This window comes from Bufo gargarizans, chromosome 1 (assembly GCF_014858855.1).
Source record: "Bufo gargarizans isolate SCDJY-AF-19 chromosome 1, ASM1485885v1, whole genome shotgun sequence".
NCBI classification, from domain to species: domain Eukaryota; kingdom Metazoa; phylum Chordata; class Amphibia; order Anura; family Bufonidae; genus Bufo; species Bufo gargarizans.
In genome coordinates, this window is record NC_058080.1 from 568,686,827 (window position 1) to 568,709,435 (window position 22,609).

General features: G+C 42.4%; 1 protein-coding gene across 1 annotated transcript in view; it reads right to left on the reverse strand.

Moving 5' to 3' along the window:
- Positions 1–22,609, reverse strand: part of TMEM132B (transmembrane protein 132B) — a 634,840-nt gene that overhangs the window by 393,869 nt on the left and 218,362 nt on the right. Inside the window, exon 3 of the mRNA XM_044275647.1 lies at positions 1,402–1,548. Coding sequence (XP_044131582.1) covers positions 1,402–1,548 — 147 coding nt within the window. The remainder of the gene's footprint in view (positions 1–1,401; positions 1,549–22,609) is intronic.

Here is a 22,609-nt window from a genome sequence, read left to right on the forward strand (position 1 = left end):
CACCACAATCTCCAGGACAGAAGAACATCTTAAAGGGAACAAGTCATCAACTTTATGCTGACCTCACTGAGTGCAGCATAAATTTGTGACAGAAATGCTGATTTCAGCGGTGTGTCACTCATGAGCTAAATGTCAGTGGTTGCCGAGAACCAGCATCATAATCATTGCAGCACAGGCCTGGAAAAGAGTCAAATCTAACCGGGAAGAGTCATGGTTATTCATATTCTCCTGCTCTCCTGCCCATCTGCTGATGATTGGCAGTTTTCTCCTAGAGAGAAAGAGAGAAAACTAGGTACAAGACTGTTAGCCATCAGCAGGTGGGAAGGGAGAGCAAGAATTCATAAATAACCATGACTCTTCTCTGGTGGGCGGGACTCTTTTCCAGGCTTATTCTGTGATGATTGTGATGTTGGTTCTTGGCAACCACTTACTTTTAACTTATAAATCAACTCACCTGTCTCTACTTTATTCTGCCGTTAGTATGGGCAGCATAAAATTGATGACAGGGTCCCTTTAAAAGATTGATATACGGTTATCACCTACTTATAACATATTTTAGAGTAACCTTAAGATAACCAATTCATTCATTGGTAGCTGTATCAAGTGGAGCTTAAATTCTCATTAACATTTCAACAAACTTTGCATAAATCAATACAGATGAATATAAAAAGCTTTGTAATATAGCTTATCAGAAAAATATGCCTCTTTTTCTGTCTAGCAACTCACTCCGCCCCATTCCACTCTCTATAGACTACTGGTTGCAACTATATTCGGATTCTTCAATGAGTTGGTGGTCCATCTTGCTATCTCAAGAGAAGCAGAGAATTCAGAATTAAGAGTCTGATAGGTGGAGAAAAAAAAAGCATTTTTGTCTGATAAGATATATTACAAAGTTTATTATATTCTTTAGTAGTATTGATTGATGCAAAGATTGTTGAAAGGTGTAACCATTTAAAGTCTAGCCAATCTCAGCTACACAAATGCACACAAAATTATTTAAAGAATGTCAACTAATATATCATTGACCAGTGGTAATGGGAGAAAATATTGCCCTGTAACTGGGATGGTAAGAACTACAGAAGGCTTTCAAGAACCAGTGCAGCTAAACAGAACAAAGGAGGAAATGTGCCTGATTTCTGGCTAAAGTTGTGTCAACAAATGGTGTACTGCAGTATGCCATAAGCTCCTAAGCTCCCTGCAGTGGTTGCTACAGGCAGTTGGCAGCTTATTTTTAAAATCTAGGTATATTTCTGTATTGCATTCTGCTGATAGATGCAAGGATAATGATACACTATCTAGTGGCACTGAACACCTGAAAAAAGTTCCAAAACTGAAATGTGCTAAATAGCCATCTAAACATAATCAGGTTAGGAGTAAGACCTTCCTTTTGAAGTAACATACCTGCTCTGGGTATAGGGACTTTGCCGTAAGCAGTCTAGAGTGACAGTTGTATGTTTTTCTCCATTCTCCATCAGTCTTTGAACTCTCCACTGTTCGGAGTCCTCCACTCTCACAGCAATCACTCTGGCACCAAGAGCAGCTCTGACCCTGCAGAAGGGAGAATGTAGGGAAAATGATTTAGCAGTGCATCTCCAATGACAGCTAGCAATGCATCAAAGACCTAACAATGCACAAAGACCTCAGCGGGACGACACCTTCTCTGGATCATTGTTAATGACTGATTCATAACTCAAAATGTGATTACTAACCATGCAAAAGAAGACTGCTGAAAGAGTAGAACAGATATCTCTAGCTGTCGGAATGAATATGCACAGCAGAAATGAATGAATTAACAAAGAGGCAATCAACAGTCTTATTGTTTTAGTAATGGGATCCTATTTATTTGGATTTCAAACCATACTGTATTTGGAAAGTTAGACTTTGAATCATGAGATACTTTGGATGGTTAGAGAAGCTCCTCTGTTACTGCCTCTTTAAATACTGCAAATCACTGAAGAGTCAATGTAATTACATATAGGCAGGGAAGGACTGGGAACTACTGTAAGTGCCCCTGGAAAAAAACACAAGTAGTCATAGTCAGCAACCCGTTGGTCACAGGTGACGATGGGGAGGCTCACCCCCCCCCCATCCATGCACGGGGAGAAGCAGCAGCGGCGGTGCGGGGACCAGGAGTGGCACAGGGAGCAGGGAGCCAGGTAAGTATATTAAGTGTGGGTGGCATATGGGAGGGGAGGGGACTTTTTATACTCTCGGATAACCCCTTTGAAGGTTCCAAAGCCTTGAGGAGAGACAAGAAAGATAGAGTGATGTGACTAAAAAAGGAAGAAACTATGTCTAAAACAAAGGGGCACTTTTCTTTATATTTACCTGGGGATAAAATCTAAAATAGTGGTTCAGACATTCCAGTAGGTTATTGTTTGTCAAGTCTGAGCCAAGTCATCTGCCAACCATGAACACACTGGGTCTACAGACAGTTCCATTCAGAGTCACTGGAAGATTTATAGACAATAGTGCATTCACGTCTTTTAACAAGATCATGATTTTGTCTTTAAAAAGTACACAGCAAACCCACCACACCACCCCTGTGATAAACCGTCCTAATGCTCTACGATGAACTACAACTAGGAATTCCTACAGCCTGATGCAAAACCTAGAACAGGACACCTAACTTTATATGTAATTGACAGTATTGTCTCATCTGAATAGTTGTGCCACCTCAGAACAGGAATAACACACTCAGGCCTCATGCACACGACCGTTTTTTTTTTAAGGTCCGCAAAAACGGGCTCCGTAGGTCCGTGATCCGTGACCGTTTTTTCGTCCGTGGGTCTTCCTTGTTTTTTGGAGGATCCACGGACATGAAAAATGAAAAAAGAATCTAAGTCAAGTTTGCCATTGAAATGATAGGAAAAAATGGACACGGATCACGGACACGGATCACGGAAACGGATGACAATCTTGTGTGCATCCGTGATTTTTCACGGACCCATTGACTTGAATGGGTCCATGAACCGTTGGCCGTGAAAAAAATAGGACAGGTCATATTTTTTTCACGGCCAGGAAACACGGATCACGGCCTCGGCTGCAAAACGGTGCATTTTCCGATTTTTCCACGGACCCATTGAAAGTCAATGAGTCCGCGAAAAAAAAACGAAAACGGCACAACGGCCACGGATGCACACAACGGTCGTGTGCATGAGGCCTCAGTCAGATCACAGTACATGGAAGATAAACATTATGCAATCACAGGAAAAGATCAACCAATGATGGCACTGCAGATGAAGAGTGCCTTAACTGGTGTCATATAAGTGGAGTAAGGCCAAAGAACAAGGATAATAAACACAGCATCACAATAGCAGGATAATGCACACAGTTATGTCACAGTATCAAGGCTATGTAGACATACAGGACGTGGGTTCATATTTAATGCTGTGATGTCACAGAACAGGGGTAATTAACACAGTAAAAAATGAAATAAAAATGCACACAGTTATGTCACAATGCAGGAACAATAAAAAGTGATGTCATAATACAAAGAATAAACATTGTGGCAGAAAGATCGCTGGCAATTTCAGACCCAAGAGCCCAGGTGTGGCTGCTTTCTGTGCACCTGCTATAGTTACACCCTTGACTCCTAATGTGAACTCTTGGTTCATGGGCACCGCTGTCCCATGCATACAGGCACCGGCTTACAGTGTGTGAATTAGTGCCATTGTTCATTTATTGCAAGGGTTAACCTCCTCTTGGTCTATGAGCTGCTGTGAGTCATGCCCCAACAGCTAATCAGCTTCAGCTATATAGCTATATTGCTGACATCACTTCCTAGCCTGAGCAATTTGTTCTCTATAAATTTTACTAGGTCTTTCTAGCTTGCAAAGAGCTAAATCCAAGTGTCTGCCTGTGTACTGACCATTGCCTTTATCCTGGTTCCTGATCCTGTGCTGCCTGCCCTGACCTTTGGATTATTTCACGGATTTGTACAAACTCTTCCAACCCTGACCTCTGTCGTCTTTACTGATTATGTGTATTGCCTCATCCCTTGTGCCATACGCAAGTGTCTCTGGTCCATGCGGATCAGCAACCAACCACAACCAGACTTTTCCAAGAGGTAGTGCCCTGGTGGCTCCTCAGCAGCTAGTGTCAGATCCCTGTATTAGAGGTTAAAGAGTGAAACCCAGGGGACAACCAGAATAACACACTCAGGATTAGCCCAAAGTCAAATCAGTTGGTTGGCACAGTGGGTCCAAACTCACTGACTGTAACACATGTGCACTCTATTATGAATGCCCTTAAGAACAAAACAACTGGTTAAGGGCAAAACAACTGCCCCTCTGAGTTGAGTGTCATGCATAATTATTAGGTAGGTTCTATTGGACCTAATAGTTCTGACAGAAAACCACTAAGGTTTCCACTGGTCTGAGGTTTTTTAAATGTAATATAAGTTCCACCCAGAAAGGTATGCTTAACAGTTACAGATGTCCCTATAACAGCATGCACCCTCCACAGATGCCACCATTTCAATATGCCAGTCACAGATACACGACATTATACCAGCCAGTATGTAGCCACAGAGGCCTACAGTGTATACCAGCCTCAAATGGTTACCTGCTACTTAATCCTATCTAAGATAATAGTACAATAAAAAAAATCTACAAGTATCTACAACTGCAAAAAGTTACAGATTAAAATATACATATACACACCCACATATAATATTTATCACAAAAAATTGTTGAAAACTTAAGCAACGCTCATAATAGTGTGGTTTACCAGAAATATATCAAAAGTGTATTTAAGATTATATACGATAAAAAGTAAGTACAGTATTTTATGTTAAGGGTACTTTCTCACTAGCCTTTTTCTTTTCCAGTATTGAGTTACATCCTAGAGGCTCAATACCGGAAAAAAACTGTTTTATCCTGCATGCGCAGACCGGAAGACCTGATCCGTCATTGCGGCAATTTTAATGCCGGATCCGGCACTAATACACTCCAATGGAAAAAAATGCCGGCATTCCGGCAAGTGTTCAGGATTTTTGGCGGAGAGAAAAATGCAGCATGCTGCAGTTTTTTCTCAGTCGAAATACCGTAAAAGGACTGAACTGAAGACATCCTGATGCATCCTGAACAGATTGCTTTCCATTCAGAATGAATTAGGATAAAACTGATCAGTTCTTTTTCGGTATTGAGCCCATAGGACGGAACTCAATACCGGAAAACTGACACAAGTCTGAAAGTACCCTAATGCATTCTGAATGGAGAGCAATCCGTTCAGGATGCATCAGGATGTCTTCGGTTCAGTCACTGTACAGCTTTTGGACATATAAAACACCGCAGCATGCTGCTGTATTTTCTCAGTCCAAAATTCCGGAACACAGCATTATTTTACATTAAAATGCATTAATGCCGGATCCGGCCCTAAGTGATCTGCATGCACAGACCTTTAAAAATGTGAAAAAGATAAATACCGGATCCGTTTTTCCAGATGACAACCGGAGAGACGGATGCAGTATTGCAATACATTTGTGAGACGGATCCACATCCGGATCCGTCTACAAATGGTATCCATTTTCATACAGATTGCCGGATCCGGCAGGCAGTTCCGGTGATCCAGCTACCCTAGTGTGAAAGTACCCTAAGGCAGATCACATCCACAGCAGTAAGTAGTAATAATAGTCATAAGGCATAAACCTAAAGTGATTTGTATCCAACTACTAAATTCGCAGACCAAACTTTAGTATTAAGTAAATTGAAAATATTTTCTTGCAGATGTATTTTGTAATGTTTCGCTCACATAATTGTTATACATTCAGTGTAGAAAACGGTCTATAACATCTTAATTGACTGAGTTATGACTCCCGTGGCAGCCAGCACCGGAAAATATCATTTACACATAGTAAAAGAAAATAGGGAATTAAAATGATGGAAACACTGAGAACCTCAATAGGTTACATTAACATGATTTCCAATTCCCAGTTTGCCATCTTCGGCAGTATTTACACTATATTAATGGCACACTGATTTCATCTTCAGTGAAGAGTTCTTATCTTAATCATCTTGAAGGTAGAGTTATCATTTTTGTTCAAAGCATTTTCTTATTTTCCTTCATCAGCTCTACCGCTAGAGGCAAAAATCTATTATCAGGAGCATCAGGTCTTTCTCTGGCCTAGAGGTACAAGAAATTAAAAAATGCATCTATATAGATAGATAGATAGATAGATAGATTCAAATTGACTAAAATCTAATTACCATGTCATATTTAAATAGCATTCCATGGAGCATTATTTTCCACAAAGTCAATCATCAGCCAAAAACTTTTAGATTGTCTGAAAAGTAGTAAATTCATTGGTCCTTTGTCAGCGTCATTCATTTCCAAAGAGGGAATTGGGAAATAAATTCATTCTACTGTATAAATTAAAGGGAACCTGTCAGATTGAACATGGTGTCTGATGTTATAGAGCAGGAGGAGCTGAGCAGATAGCTTTGTGGAAAAAGATTGTATATAACTTTTAATTTATACATTTGATTCCTGCTTATTCTGGGCTTTGAAGTCCAGGAGACGGTCCTATCAGTGATTGACAGCTATCTGTGTATGTACAGTGAAGGCTGTCAATCACCGATAGGACCGTCTCCTGGACTTCAAAGCCCAGAATGATCAGTGATTTAAATTATATAGAATTTTCCCATCAACTATATATTAATCTGCTCAGCTCCTCCTGATCTATAATATGCTGCCTGCATGTTCCCTTTAAACTGTCTCTGCTTAAAGCGAGCCTGTCACCATGCAAGCAGTATGCTACAGAACAAGAGGAGCCGAGCAGACTGATATATATTTTAATCAGAAAAGATTCAGTATAACTTGTGTTCAATTCATTAAAATCTCTCTTCATTGTAAGCTCAGTACACTACATCTTGTGGGTGATGTTACTATCTCAGTACACTACATCTTTTTCTATAAAACTATACATCAGTCTGCTCAGCTCCTCCTGCTCTATAACCTGCTCCTTGCAGATTGCACTGCAGGTTCAGTTTAAGTTTACTGTTCTAACCAACTACCTCAAACAGTACTGCTTTATTCATAACAAAATTCTTTATTCACGGTATCTTTTCATATGTGGCTATGGTGCAGAAGTGTGTAGGACAGCACTAATTCACAGTTGGGCATCAGATGGCATATACTCTAAAGTGGGAACGTCTTGCCTCTCACTGGTCAATGCAAAAGGCAGAAGAGGCTAAGTCATCCATTCGAAGTTTACAGTGTATTGCAGTCTAATGGTGTTAGAATACGAGATGGCAAGGCAAAATTCTACTTCACTCCTGTTCTCAAATAACCAACAACCATTAAAGATGAACCTGAGTGAAATATTTAATTTGAAGGAACTTAGACACTATCTTCATTGTCAGCCGCTGTCACGGACATTCCCGTGGCAGGTACCAGGAGACCAGAGTGACTGGCAACTCGTGGGTTAAATTGACAAGTTCCCTTGCTTCAGGTGTTGCTTGTTGGTTAATCACCTTTCCCATAAGTAGCGGCTTCTCACTCTTGGAGGTGCGATTTATAGATTTTCTTCTGCCTTCTAACTAGCTGGTCGGTTGTACTCTGTGGTGCTTCTGGAGTTGCCAGTTTTCTACTTTCAGCTAAGTTTGTCCTTTCTTATTGTATTGTGTTTGTTATATTCTCTGTTGTTTGTATCTGGGCCCGAGACAGAGACTTCCATTTGTCGATCTGGGGAGGAATGGGTTGTCTCTGGTCCTAACCTCATTCCAGGGCCTTATAGGGATATAAGGGCCTAGGTATCCAGCATATGAATATTCCTACCTTCAAGGTCTATTCATATTAATAGGTAGTTAGGGCCCGGATTAGGGTTGTTTAGGAGGTGACCTGTTCCTTCCCTAGTTTCCAGGCCCAGTTACTGTTCCCCTTCCCTCATGTGTTTAGTGTGGAGTTTCCCCCCCCCCCCCCCCCCCCCAAACTGATCGTGACAGCCGCACCTGGAATCAAACTCCTGTATGCCATTAATTGTTTTTGTAAGACTTCTTCATTGATCCAACAACATACAGGAAAATGCAACGTTTCAACCTTTTACAATGGCTGGGTCTTCCTATGGCTTGTTGGATCAATGAAGAAGTCTAATGAATGATAGATAATATTGCCTCTTCTGCGTTTAAGTCACACAGCTTTGGTAATCCAGAAAACTCTCCTTCTGTTTTCCGAAAGCCATATTTAAGAGTAGCATACAGGGTTGCCAACCATTCAGAAATTTCTGGACAGTGTGTGAAAATAGGGTACTTTAATGTCATTGATTTTAGGCTAGTGGTACTTAAACAGATCAGTGTAAATGCTGGTAATGAGGTCAGGTCAGTATAATGATCTATAGACATGTGTTACGTTAATCTTTATTGTTCGTTATGGTTTTCTAATTTGCACATAGAAACTTTAGTTGTATGTGATTTTTGGGTAAGTAGTCCAGACTAAAGAAAAATGTAGGTTTGTAAATTGTTAGGGTATTATACCTAAACTAACATGTCTGCTGTCTAGTTAATACAAAGTATAAATAATCCATGTTCACAATATTCGTGAAAGGGAGCACTCACCCCACTTCTCTCCACCTCCTACAGCCCTAAGGGCAGTTAATTGATGTCCATCAGATAACTACTGCAGTCATGAGCCTAGAGATGCTGGGGGCCTCAAGACCAGCCACTTTAGGTCATTGACAGACTCATTATCATTAACTTCAGCAGTGAATATTAATGAAGTGTCTCTTGTTCTATATAGGTTTGGGGAGGGACCCTCTCCCAGCACATAGACTTTTACTAAAGAAACAAACTTAATTGCCTCTGTGGGGATTTGAACCCCAGACCTTCTGTATGGCAGCCAGAATTATAACACTACGCTATAAACCTGCCATGCTGAGGAGATAGGATTTTCTGTGCTTAAAGGGAACCTGTCACCTGGATTTTGGGTATAGAGCTGAGGGCATGGGTTGCTGGATAGCCACTAGCACATCCGCAATACCCAGTCCCCATAGCTCTGTGTGCTTTTATTGTGTAAAAAAAATAACAATTTGATACATATGCATTCTGAATGGAGAGCAATCCGTTTAGGATGCATCAGGATGTCTTCAGTTCAGTCATTTTGACTGATCAGGTAAAAGAGAAAACCGCAGCATGCTACGGTTTTATCTCCGGCAAAAAAAAATGAAGACTTTCCTGAATGCCGGATCCAGCATTTTTCCCCATAGGAATGTATTAGTGCCGGATCCGGTATTCAAAATATGTGAAAAAATGTGAAAAAAGATCCAAGACGGATCCGTCTGTCCGCATGATAAGCGGAGAGACGGATCCGTTCTCGCAATGCATTTCTAAGACGGATCCGGATGCGTCTCACAAATGCTTTCAGTCACATGCAGATCGGCGGATCCGGCGGGCAGTTCCGACGACGGAACTGCTTGCCGGATCACTCTGTCGCAAGTGTGAAAGTAGCCTAAGCCTGCTAATTCTTATTCAGAAGGCCTGGGGTTTGCTTCCCAGTACATACCCATATAATAATTATTGTATTAAAAGTTATGGCAGAAAAATTTGTTTTTGTAACATACTATAAAATATCTTAAAGGGGTTCTCCGAGAATAAGGAAAATGAAAATAATTGAAATTACTTTAGTATAAATATATTCCCAAATACATTTTATTAGATATAATGGTTTATTTTGTCTAGGGAGCAATCATTAGGAGAAATAAAATGGTTGCAGACCTATTAATTCACACAAAACCTGTTACTTTACAACACTGAGGTGAAGAGCTCCCTCATCCTCCTCTCTGCTCTACTGGTCAGGGATTATGATCCTGAATACAGATGCTAAGATCTTCAGCTGAATCTCTGTAGGAACGGAGTTCATTAGGAGACATGAAGTACAGAGAGGACGGACAGGACAGACTATGGTAATGTGGGGTTGTGGTAATGGAGACTGTAAACAAGAGCTGCTGCTCATTATCTACACCCCACTATCCTCTCTGGACTTCATGTCTCCTAATGAACTCCATCCTACTGTATTCAGGATCATAATCTCTGACAAGTAAGAGAGGAAGATGGTGCAGCTCTTTAACTTGTCCTCCTATGTAATTAGGACAGGTTTTGTGTGTACTAGTAGGATGGCGGCCATTTTTTTTTTCCTAATGACTGCTCCCCTGACAAAACGAGCCATTATAACTAATGAAAAGTATTTGGTAATATATTTATATGAAGTAATATTTAGGTATTTTCATTTTCTTAATTCCTGGAGAACCCCTATAAAACAGTATGTGGTATCCCTGTAATCATAATAACCTGTTTAATATAGTGAACACATTATTTATGGCAATCAGCAGAGTAAATAACAATGGTGCAAATGTTTTCCCTCAATTAACCCATACTAAAAGTTGTTAAAAATTAAAATGATACCGATGTATATGCTAAAATGGCCTGACATAAAAAGTTATGGTTATGAATATGAAAAGGGCCAGGGGATCACAGGTTGTCTATATGGGGCCCATAGGGTATTGTAGGTGGTTTACGTACTATATTATCCATCGACTTTTCCATTTAGCTGATTTTGTTCTCTATTTACTTTTATGAATTTATGGGCTATTGTATATCTTTAATAAATGTTGACATTTTTATTATGAGCGTGAGTCCCATTGTTTCTTTGGATGGCATACCTGAAATTCCTGATGGCAGCTCCGCCGCCGATTATATGGAGATACACAGATTCCATCAGTCACTGGTTAGAAGAGTGGGGGCAGTGGAGGGGAGACAAGAGATGCATTCCCTTCACGAATATAGCAGACTCTTCTTTGTTAGGCTACTTTCACACCTGCGGTAGAGTGATCCGGCAAGCAGTTTAGTCGCAGTTTAGAGTGATCCGACAAACTTCATGCAAACGGACAGCATTTGCAGACGGATCCAGATGCGGATCCGTCTTACAAATGCATTGCAAAAATGGATCCGTCTCTCCGGATGTCATCAGGAGAAAAGGATCCGTTATATATTTTTTTAACATTTTTACCAGTCTGCGCATGCACAGAACAGAAGGACGGATCTGGCATTGCGGTATTTTTAATGCACTAATACATTTCAATGTAAATTAATGCCATTCTGGTAACTGATCCGGAATTTTGAACGGAAATAATGCCGCAGCATGCTGTGGTATTTCCTCCATCCAAAACGCTGTTCAGTGACTGAACTGATGCATCCTGAACGGATTTCTCTCCATTCAGAATGCATGGGGAAAAAAATGATCAGTTTCTTTCCGGTATTGAGCCCCTATGACAGAACTCAGTGCTGGAAAAGAAAACCGCTAGTGTGAAAGTACCCTTAGGCTCAATTAGCTATACAGTACAATAGGGAGGATTTACTAAGCTAAATGTACCAGATTTGTGTCAAAACTGCAATACATGTCTTCCACTGCATTTATCATGTGTTTTAGATATTTTTCTGTGCCTCACTAGCCACGGAGGTCTTTCTTAGTGGAAATGTTGTGGCTCACAATGTGCACCAAATCCGTGCCACAAACATTTGCTGTAAAGTAAGCCAACCAATAGATGGTTATACAGAGTGGGCCACTGTGAGAAATGTGAGTTAAGTTTACACTGTCTAAATATTAGATAGGATTAGTAAATCTTGCCTAATATATCAAAGTCCTATTTGGCAACTTTTCAATCAGGAATTCTGGAGTGCAGGTCTTGATAAATAGCCCCCTGATCTGTATGGGTGCACATGGACGTACTTTGTGTATGAGACCTTAAAGGGCCCTAAAGATTGAAGAAAGAGTCTTAAAGATTATAGAAAGTTATTCCAGAGATAGCCGAGTGAAGCACAAAACCACCATACTGCCAAAATCCCTGTGTACAGATGTTTTGCTAGTGAAAGAAGGTGCTTACCGGTTGCTGTTTATTAAAGGGGTTGGCCTTGTTAGGGTTGATCAATATAGTTGTAACATGACTATACGGCACTTACTAATATAGCCTTTGTGGCAACTCTGTGCGATTTTCTATATTTCATAAGGTATGCCCCATTGTTGGCCAAGTCTTTTGTACTGGCCACATAGAGGTCCTGTCCATAAAATGGCTGCTGATAGAGTCATATGACCAGGCAAATCACTCAGTCTCCTCCATTTAAATACACTGCATCTGCATTTCACTGTTGGGGTGTTAGCTAAGGCGCAGTGTGTTTAAATGGAGGAGGCTGAGTGATGTGTCTGGTGACATGACCCTCCGTCAGTGGCCATCTTATGGACAGGACCTTTATGTGGCCAGCACAGAAGATCTTCCAGTAGGGGACATAACTTATGAAAAAGAGCAAACGTCACAGAATATCAACAAAGGCTATACTAGTCAGTGACATATAGTCATCTTACCTATATATTGTTCAACAGTCAGACCCTTAAATGGCCAAAAATAAACTTAAAATGGAGTTGCTCAAACAATCTATACTTTTGCAGCACTGAAGACAAAATCCTACAGAGCACACTGTCGTAAAAGGAAAAAATGTGTAATGAGTTTCAGAAGGTTGTAGAAGACATGGACAGCTGAGATTTGGACAATACTGGAAATCCTGGAGGACACAGATTCCCAGAACATACTTTTGTACTGAATACACTTGACTAGGCCCAAATGCCCCAAATCCAACATAGATAGTGGTAGGTGACATCGAGACTGAGTAACTAGAGATAGATTTACTGCTCGCAGTCGTACCCATGTTACATGCCGGGATAGTGCATGCATGGCAACACCATTAAGGTATGTCCTGCTTTCAGTTGCCATCCTGTACATAAAATAATCATTTGAGCTTCCAGATATAAAATGCGCCTGTGCCAATACACTGAAAAAGGTAGGTTTGCATATGCAGTGATTTTTCAGGTCGGAGCCTCCATCACAGATTCCGTCGTGAATGCAGCAGTATTTTGTTTGGCAGAATTATGGGAATTGTAAGATACCTCATAGACCCCATTATAGCCAGTGGGATCTATAGTTGGCCGTTGATGTCTGTCATGCCAGATCAGCGCTTCTACTTTCCTTTTTTCCCTTTTCTGTTCCTATACCTATACTTGCCACTGTCTAAGGGATATGTTCCAATGGACTTGTTGGTGAACAACGTCTAGAAGCTGTTGCCTACAGGCAATAAACAAGATGAGGAAATGTGTTCTCAGATAGGTATGAGCTATGTTTGCATACAATAGCATAATAAGGTTATATTGCTTGATAGTAGAGACCATATATATTCAGCCTAATAGTATATTAAGTGAACAAGAAGTGTAACAACACATAATGACCGATTCCTCCACTGCCTAATACACAACCCCCAGCCCTTTGTACAGTCTCCTGCACCTCCACCTTTTCCTCTACCCCATCTCTTTCGTGCCACCCTCGTGCCTTGGCAGGAGACCGCTGTGTCTATTTAGCATATTTATAGGAATGCTTGTGTTGACAGCTCACATTTCCATAATGCATTTAAATGAGGAGACTGTTTGGCGTTTCTTATCTTTCTCCAGTCACCCATGATCTGTCTTAAAATAGCAGTGCCACTTTCTCTTCAACTAAGTTAAGCTGCAGAGTTCGGTATAGTAACCTTTGCTAATAGGGCCTGCCCCTTGTAAAGAGGAGAAAATCCATGGCTGAGGAATTCTCTAGAGAAAAAAAATCATTTTTAGATGACTTATTTTGTTATTCCAACCATTTCGCCCTTGCAGCATTTCACTTGTGAAGTCTCCCATGCTTGGTTAAACAATTTAAGTTTTTTATTTAACTTTTACACACTATGAAAGAGCTGAGCGACTGACCACTTATAGGGGCACATGAGTGCCCGGTTCCAAGCATGAAACCTATGACAAGGGACATCTAAGAGTTTTTATTTTCTCTATGATGTTGATGGTTTTGTCTAAACCATGCTTCTTCCCTTTCTTCCGTCCCTCGATTGAGAAAGAAAGCAGATCAAGTAAAGATTTACCTTGCTTTATATATTTAAAATTCAGCTCCATAGTCAGTTATGGCTCGTCTGTTCCCAATGCAAAAATTAAGCTGCCATGAAATGAAATGCGCTGCCTGTCGCTGACAGAAATCTGAAAAGACTGTGTTTCTAGAAACTGCCACAAATCTGTGAAAAATAAGATTTCTAGACAAACCAACTAAATATGAGTTTTCTGGATCAGAAATAGATTTTACTTGCATGATATCACATGCAAAAGCTTCGGTTCCATAAACATCCATATGAAAAAACCAGTGTCATCTATTCCGGCATATTACACTCGTTGACATTACATCACATACAAAGTGGGACAATTCTATCGATACTGTCATTGTGGAGGTTTGATACTATGTACAGTAGTCATTAGAATGACAACTCTGACACATTTCTTAAACAAAATGCATCATCAGAAGATGGCACATTATTTAACCAGATTTCATTATAAACATACTTTTAGAAGCGTTAGCCGTTTTCTCTTATTTATTATACTAGCAGAATGACCCAGCTTCGCACGGGGATATTTCCACTAATTCATTTAATGTTTGTGAGTGAGGTTAAAAGATATTCAAAGTGTTCCCCATAACAGTGACCTCTTCAGCACCCCTACTCTTTAATGGTGACTTCCACAGCAGCCCGCCCCTTCTACAGTGACCTCCAGTGCCCCCACCCCATTAACTCCGACCTTCACATCCCCTCTCTCCCATAATAGTGTTCTCAACAGCAGCCCATCCCCTTAACACTAACCATTCACAGCACCCTGCCCCTTAACACTGACCTCCACAGCAACCCACCCCCTTAACAATGACATCCACAGCACCTCGCCCAATTAACAGTGACCTCCAAAGCATTCCGCCCCTTAACAGTGACCTCCACAGAACCCTACCCCCTTAACTGTGATCTCCACAGTGCCATGCCCCCTTTACACTGACCTGTACAGTGGCTCACCCCTTAAAAGTCACCTCCACAGTGGCACGTCCCCTTACAAAAAACCTCTACAGCACTCGTCCCCTTTAACAGTGACCTGCACAGTGGCCCGCCCCATTAACATTGTCCTCCACTGTACCCTGCCTCCTTAACTGCAACCTCCACAGCACCTGTCCCCTTAACACTGACCTCTACAGCACCACACCCCCTTAATATTGGACTCTACAGTACCCTGCCCCCTTAACACTGACCTCCACAGTGGCCTGCATGCTTTACAGTTACCCTTCACAATGATCTGCCCCTTTATAGTGCCCTCAACAGGGCCCCAGCCCCTTAGCATTGACCACCACAGCAGACCACCCACTTAACAGTGCAAGGCCCCACAGTAGCCCACTCCCTTAACAGTGACCCCTCACAGTGCCCTACACAGCGGCTTGCCCCTTTGACATTGAGCTGCTCAAGGCAACTCCCCTTTAACAGTGACCCCACCCATTGCACCATGCCCCTTAATATAAGACCTCCACAGTACCCCGTCCTCTTAAAAGAAGTCTTCCACAGCACCCTGCCCCCTTAAAATTTGGCATCCATACAACCTCAACCCTTAACAATGACCTCCACAGCACCACTCCCCCTTAACACTGAACTCTAACAGTGAAGAAAAATGGCTGAGCTATTATGGAAACCTGGTGTAACTGTGTATGTCAAGACTGAAGGACCTGCAAGTTTTCATCGATCATGAGGGTCATGTGACTGTGTGAATGGCAATTAGAATGTGAGTGAAGCTGTGAGCGCCTATTGGATAATATATTTTTGGGAAATATCTCAAGAACAGTATGTCCTAGAGAGCCGAGACCTGGTCTAAAACCTTCCGGAACACCTGATGTGCCTATGTGCCAAATTTGCTGCAGATCGGTCCAGTCATTTGACCGTGCATAAAGAACAGACAGACAGACAGAAATTCATTATATATAAACTAGCAGACGGAGCCGGCTTCGAATGGGTATATTTCATCTATTTCATTTAATGTTTGTGTCAATAAAAGATATCAACAGTATCCCCATAACAGTGACCTCTACAGCACCCTGCCCCCTTAACAGTGAACGCCACAGTCGCTCACCCCTTAACACTGAACCCCCCCTCCCCACGGTGCCCCGCTACCTTAAAATGGGACCTTCACAGCAGCCCATTCCCTTAATTTTGACCTTCACAGCAGCCCGCCCCTTTAACAGTGAGTTTCACAGCACCCCACTCCCTCCTCAGGGGCATATCCCCTTATCTGTGACCTCCACTGTTCCCTGCCTTTTTAAAAGAGACCTCCAGCACCCATCCCTTTAACAATAAGTGCCACAGTAACCCATTCCCTTAACCGTTACCTCCACAGTACCCCGCTACCTTAACAGTGACCTCACAGTACCCTGCTGCCTTAACAGTGACCTCCACAGCAGTTGCCCCTTTAACAGTGACCTCCACAGCACCCATCCCTTTAACATTGACCACCACAGCATCTGTCCCTTTAATAGGGACCCCGGCCCCCTTACCAGTGACCTTCACAGCGTCCTGCTCCTTTAAAGCTAGGGCTACATGACGACATGTGTCACACAACATTTTGTCTCAGTAATTTTTATAATGATAGGCTATGGTGTCACACTGACACATGCTGCGACTGCAACACGAGTCACAAAAAATCCATCCAAGATGGATTTTTCTGCGACTGTCAAATTGCAGCATGTTGCATGTCGCAGTGCAACACCAAAATCAATATCGCGTGACACATGTAGCAGTGTAGTTGTGTCCTATGAGTCTGTGTGTATGGCAGTTGGGATATGAAGAGAGAGACTTGCAGGCTTCTATTGGCTAATGCCAGTCATTTTTGGAGAATATCTCAGGAACAGTACATCCTAGAGAGCTGAGACCCAGTCTAAAACCTTCCAGGACACCTGATGTACCTGTGTGCCAAATTTGGTGAAGATCAGTGCAGTTGTTTGGTCGCGCATAAAGAACAGACAGACAGACAGACAGAAACTCATCTCTTATAGAAGGACCAGGCTTCACATGGGTATATTTAATTTAATGTTTGTATGTGTCATTAAAATATCGACAGTATCCCCCATTACAGTGACCTCTACAGCACCCCGCTCCTTTAACAGTTAACTCCACAGCCACCCACCCCTTAACACTGACCTTCATAGGGGACTGTCCCTTTAAAATGGGATCTCCAAAGCACCCCACTCGCTTGACAGTGACCTCCTCGGGGTCCGCCCTCTTAACAGTGACCCTTACAGAACCCCGCCCCTTAACACTGACCTCCATAGGGGACAGTCCCCTTATCTCTGACCTCCACTATTCCCTGCCCCCTTAACAGAGACCTCCACAGCACCCGTCCCTTTAACAGTGACTGCCACAGTACCCCATTTCCTTAACAGTAACCTCCACAGTACCCTGCTCCCTTAACAGTGACCTCACAGTACCCTGCCCCCTTAACAGTGACTTCCGCAGTGCCCTCCCATTTAACAGTGACCTCCACAGCGGCCTTCCCCTTAACAGTAACATCCACAGTGAACGCCCCTATAACAGTGACTTCCACAGCAGTTGCCCCTTTAATAGTGGCCCCTGCCCCCTTAACAGTGACCTCCACAGCGCACTGTCCCTTTAAAGCAAGGGCTACATGACGACATGTGTCACGCGACATTTTGTCACATCAATGTCGCACAATTCTTTTTATAATGAAAGGCTACGATGTCACACTGCAACATGCGACTTGCTGAGACTGCGACACAACAATTGCAAAAAATCCATCCAAGATAGATCTTTCCGTGACTGTCGTGTCGCAGCATGTCATATGTTGCAGTGTGACACCATAGCCTATCATCATAAAAATTGTTGTCCGACATCAATGTCACAGTGTAGTTGCGCCCTATGTGTCGCGCAACACATGTCGTCATGTAGCCCTAGCCCTAACCTAAAGCTGACCTACAGCAGTGAAGAAAAATGGCTGGACTGTTATGGAAACCTGGGGTAAAACTGAGTATGTGGAGACTAAGAACCTGCGAGCTTCTATTGTGACCGTGTGTATGGCAGCTGGGATATAAAGAGAAAGACCTTGCATGTTTGTATTGGCTAATGCAGGTAATTTTTGGGGAATATCTCAGGAACGGTAGAATGCTGAGACCATAAAGAACAGACAGACAGACAGACAGAAACTGATTTTCTCTTATATATATAAAAATGAGTTTCTGTCTGTCTGTCTGTTCTTTATGCGCGACCAAATAACTGGACCGATCTTCACCAAATTTGGCACACAGGTAAATCAGGTGTCCGGGAAGGTTTTAGACCAGGTCTCTGCTCTCTAGGATGTACAATTCCTGAGATATTCCCCAAAAATGACCAGCATTAGCCAATACAAGCCTGTAAGTCTTTCTCTTCATATCCCAACTGCCATACACACCGTCACATGTCCCTTATGAGCCAATAGAAGCTCGCAGGCCCTTAGTCTCCACATACACACAGTTTTACTCCAGGTTTCCATAACAACCCAGCCATTTTTCTCACTGCTGTAGGTCAGCTTTAGGCTAGGGCTAAATGACGACAATAAGTAGTACGACACATAGGGCACAACTACACTTCTACATGCATCCATCTTGGATAGATTTTTTGCGACTGTCATGACGCAGCATGTCGCATAGCCTATCATTATAAATATTGTTGCGCGACACTGGTGCGACAAAATGTTGCGTGACACATGTTGTCATGTAGCCCTAGCCTTAAAGGGGCAGGGCGCTGTGGAGGTCACTGTTAAGGGGGCAGGGCCACTATATTAGCTCCTTTATACTTCTAGAAGCCTAAGTAAGGTGGTAGAGCAACCCTATATATGCTGCACACAGGCAAGGCTTAGAATACAGTGCACCTCCCCTGACGCTCCTTGATCCCTGGAAGGGAAAACTGTAATAATGGAGAATAATAATCTATGACATGTCCCTGTCCATTGAATCAAATTTTTGGAAAGTGCACACAACCTGCTGCATTATCTATACAGACAAGACAGGAAAGGTGTGCCTTCATTATGGCCGTCCCCAGGAAAGTTTGAACAAAAAGGACTTCTGGGAGGACTGTGAGTAACGTTCAGCCAATGAGCATCACCAGGAGATTTCTTGGGAATGTTAATTAAAGGAGAACAGTTGATAGGACAGTGCTTCTATAAAATTCTAAAGTCCATAGCAAATAAACACAACCAAAACTGCACATTTGGAGGGAAAGGTGCAGTTACAGTGATAAGAAAAAAAATCTGAGGATGTGCTAAGTTACATTTAAACACATACACAATTAAATGAGTTTTCAGGGAGTTCAATAATGATGGCCTATACTCAGGATAGGTCATCAATATCTGATCAATGGGAGTCAGACTCTGGGCACCCCGTCACTCAAGCGGTTTAAAGTGGCTGTGGCACTCCAGTAGGAGTGGCAGCCTCTTCCTAGGCCAGTGATGTCATGGTCATTCCACATTTGCAGCTCAGTCCCCTTCAAGTGAATGGGCCTGGGCTGCAATACCAAGCACAGGCACTATACAAGTACGGCACTGTGCTTGGTATGCTGTGAGGAAGCCACAGCAGTCACCGGAGCACCATGGCTTCCTCAAACAGCTGATCCGTGGCGGTGAAATGAGTCAGACCACCACTGATCAGATGATGAGTCTGATGACCTATCCCAGTGATGGCTAACCTCCAGCACTGCAGCTGTGGTGAAACAACAACTCCCAACATGCTCCATTCCTTTCTGTGGAGTTCTGAGAACAGCCAACCAAGTGTGCATCTCGGGAGTTGTAGTTTAACCACAGCTGGAGTGCTGGAGGTTAGCCATCACAGGTCTATCCTGAGGACAGGCCATCAATATCAAACTCCTGGAAGGACCCTTTAAAACGTTCCATTCACCAAATATCTTTAGGGCTGCGTTTTTTTTCTTGATAACCTGCGGTGGTGTACCATGGTTAATGAATGTTCCTGGATTTCTGCTATTAAATCGCTTCACCTATTTTATTGATTGAAAGATTAAAAACAAAAGGGGACAATTTAGTGAGTAATAACAGAGCTGTCTTGTCATGTTTTAACTCATCATTGCTTCTCTAATTTACCGCCCACCCCCTCAAATGCGGCAAAATGTCAGAAATAATTGCAAAAGGTGCACAATACCTGCAAATGCTTAAAAGAGTTGTTGAAAAGAAAATGACATAAATTGAGAATACTATAAACTACCATTATGCTAATTATCAATAATAATTACGCACCTTTTCCTTTTTGAATAGTTAACCCTTTAAGCGCATTTCATTCAACCCTCCGTTACAGCAAGGTATTAACCTGTTATAATGTAACACATGAATATTAAGCAAATGCACTGGTTATTTTTCCAGTATTTCACACATGGTCTATCTGTAGACCATGTCTGTAAGGATAAGATCACAGAAAGGCTGGCATTGTGTTCTCTGACAGTATATTTACCAGGACAAATTGCCGACAATCTGACAAGGATAGACATGCTGTGCTCTTGACTCTGGATGTTGCGCCACACTGTTACAGCTTCTCGTCCAAAGACCTAATCTTCATATGCTTCGTGTGCAAATGAAGGACTATTCTGAGGCATCTAGCGCCAGCAAAAAGGTATAAAATAATGCGTACGGATGAAGGTAGATTTGTATATTGTGACTCGATTAGCTATCTTAATTTGTAGGATTAATGGGGTTGACATTCTCCCGTTGATGAGATTATAATAGGGCTTACTACGGCTGGTACCCCCTGGCGTTCAGCTCTTATTGCTGGAGAAAGCTATACTTTTTATTAACCATGGGAATAATGGACATCCTTGTAATACACTGATGTGCTAGATCTGTCACAGCTTCAAGTGGCTCTTTGTAGCTGCTTTGCTCTCTATTTACTACTGGGATAGCGAGCAGTCAGCAGTCTCTATTAATCCCATATGCCCTGGTAGGGGGACAGACTATTTAAAGGGAACCTGTCACATCGAACATGGTGCCTGAGCTGCAGGCAGCATGCTATAGAGCAGGAGGAGCTGAGCAAATTGATTATATAGTTTTGTTGGAAAAGATTTAGTAATTCATTCATTAAATCTCTGCTCATTCTGGGCTTTGAAGTCAAGAAGGTGGTCCTATCAGTGATTGACAGCCTTCCCTCTATGACTGTTCATATACTCCTGCTCTAACATGCTGCATTCAGACTAATTCACTTTTTTTTTTTATGACAGGTTTCCTTTAACCAGTAAACTGTAAAACAGTTGAATTTTGAGTAGACTTAAGTCATCTTAAAGGGGTTGTCCAGGTTCAGAGCTGAACCCGGACATATGCCCTCCGCCCCCTTCGCATTTCATGCTCCGATGCTCTCGCATTTTCTGGAGATCTGGTGACGTACCAGGCTCTCCATTGGGACTGCTAGACAGAGGCTTCCACCTAGCAGTGAGCCCGGTGATGTCCACGGCACTATTGGGCAGGCTTTAGCAATGCCCGAGCCTGTAAAACAGCTAGGGCAGCGCCAAAGCCCTCCCATCATAGCCGGTGACGTCACAGAGAACAATGCAGGGCGTAAGCCTCTGCCTAGAAGTGTGCCAATGTGAACAAAAAAGCCCTTGCCCTGTGCAATTCAGCGCATGGCCAGGGAGAGCCTCAGAGCATATTAGAGGGGCCGGAGGGGTGAAGATGGGGATATGTCCGGGTTCATCTCTGAATCCCGAGAACCTCTTTAAATATCAAAGCAGATTTTGGCAAACCAATTTTGACATCACAATAAACTACTGGGTTTTGTATACACCGTAAGACCACATTATTGTAAAACAGAGTCCTTCAAACTCCAGTCAGACACCATAATGAATAGTCTCTGCAGGTTGCTTGTTATAAAGTGTGTAAGTGAATTAGAGTGGCTGCACAGCAACAGACCCTTGTGCCAGAAATGTGGAGTGTCAGCTTCTGCACTACACAACCGCTGCTGGAACATATTTCTGTGAGCCCTCAGCCATAGGTGGCATCATAGCTGGTGAAGCTACACTATATGGACTACATTACTAAGACACACCTCTTAATCATTGAATTCCTGTGTTTCATTCATTCATGTGTATAAAATCCATCCCCTAGCCATGCAGCCTGCCTTTACAAAACTCACTGCATTTGAGCCTGTCACTATAATAGGATGTCACTGTTACAATCAGATTGTGACATTTCTTCCCTCCTAGATATTCCACCATCAAAGGTGAGTCGTACTATTGCAAAGGGAATGTCTTTAGGAATTATAGCAATTCAGCAAAGAAGTGGCAAACCACATAAAGTTACAAAGTGGGTTCAGCGAGTGCTGAGTGCATAGTGCATGAAGGTTACCGATGCTCTGTTGACTACTGAAGGGAATTATTAATGTCTTAGCATGCCAAGACATTTTGGATGATTGTATACGTCCAAATTTGTTGGAACGGTTTGGGTAAGGCCCTATTCTGTTATGGCAAGACTGTGCTCACAAAGCAAGGACCACAAAGGCATGGTTAGGTGAATATGGTATGTAAGAACTTGATTCTATACCCACACAGAGCCCTGACCTCAACCCCATCCAACACCTTTGGGATGAACTAGAAAGGAGATTGCGAGCCAGACTCTCTCGTTCAACATAAGTGTCTGACCTCAAATGCTGGATGAATAGGCAAATATTCCCACAGACACACAGCAAAATCTTGTAGAAAGGCTT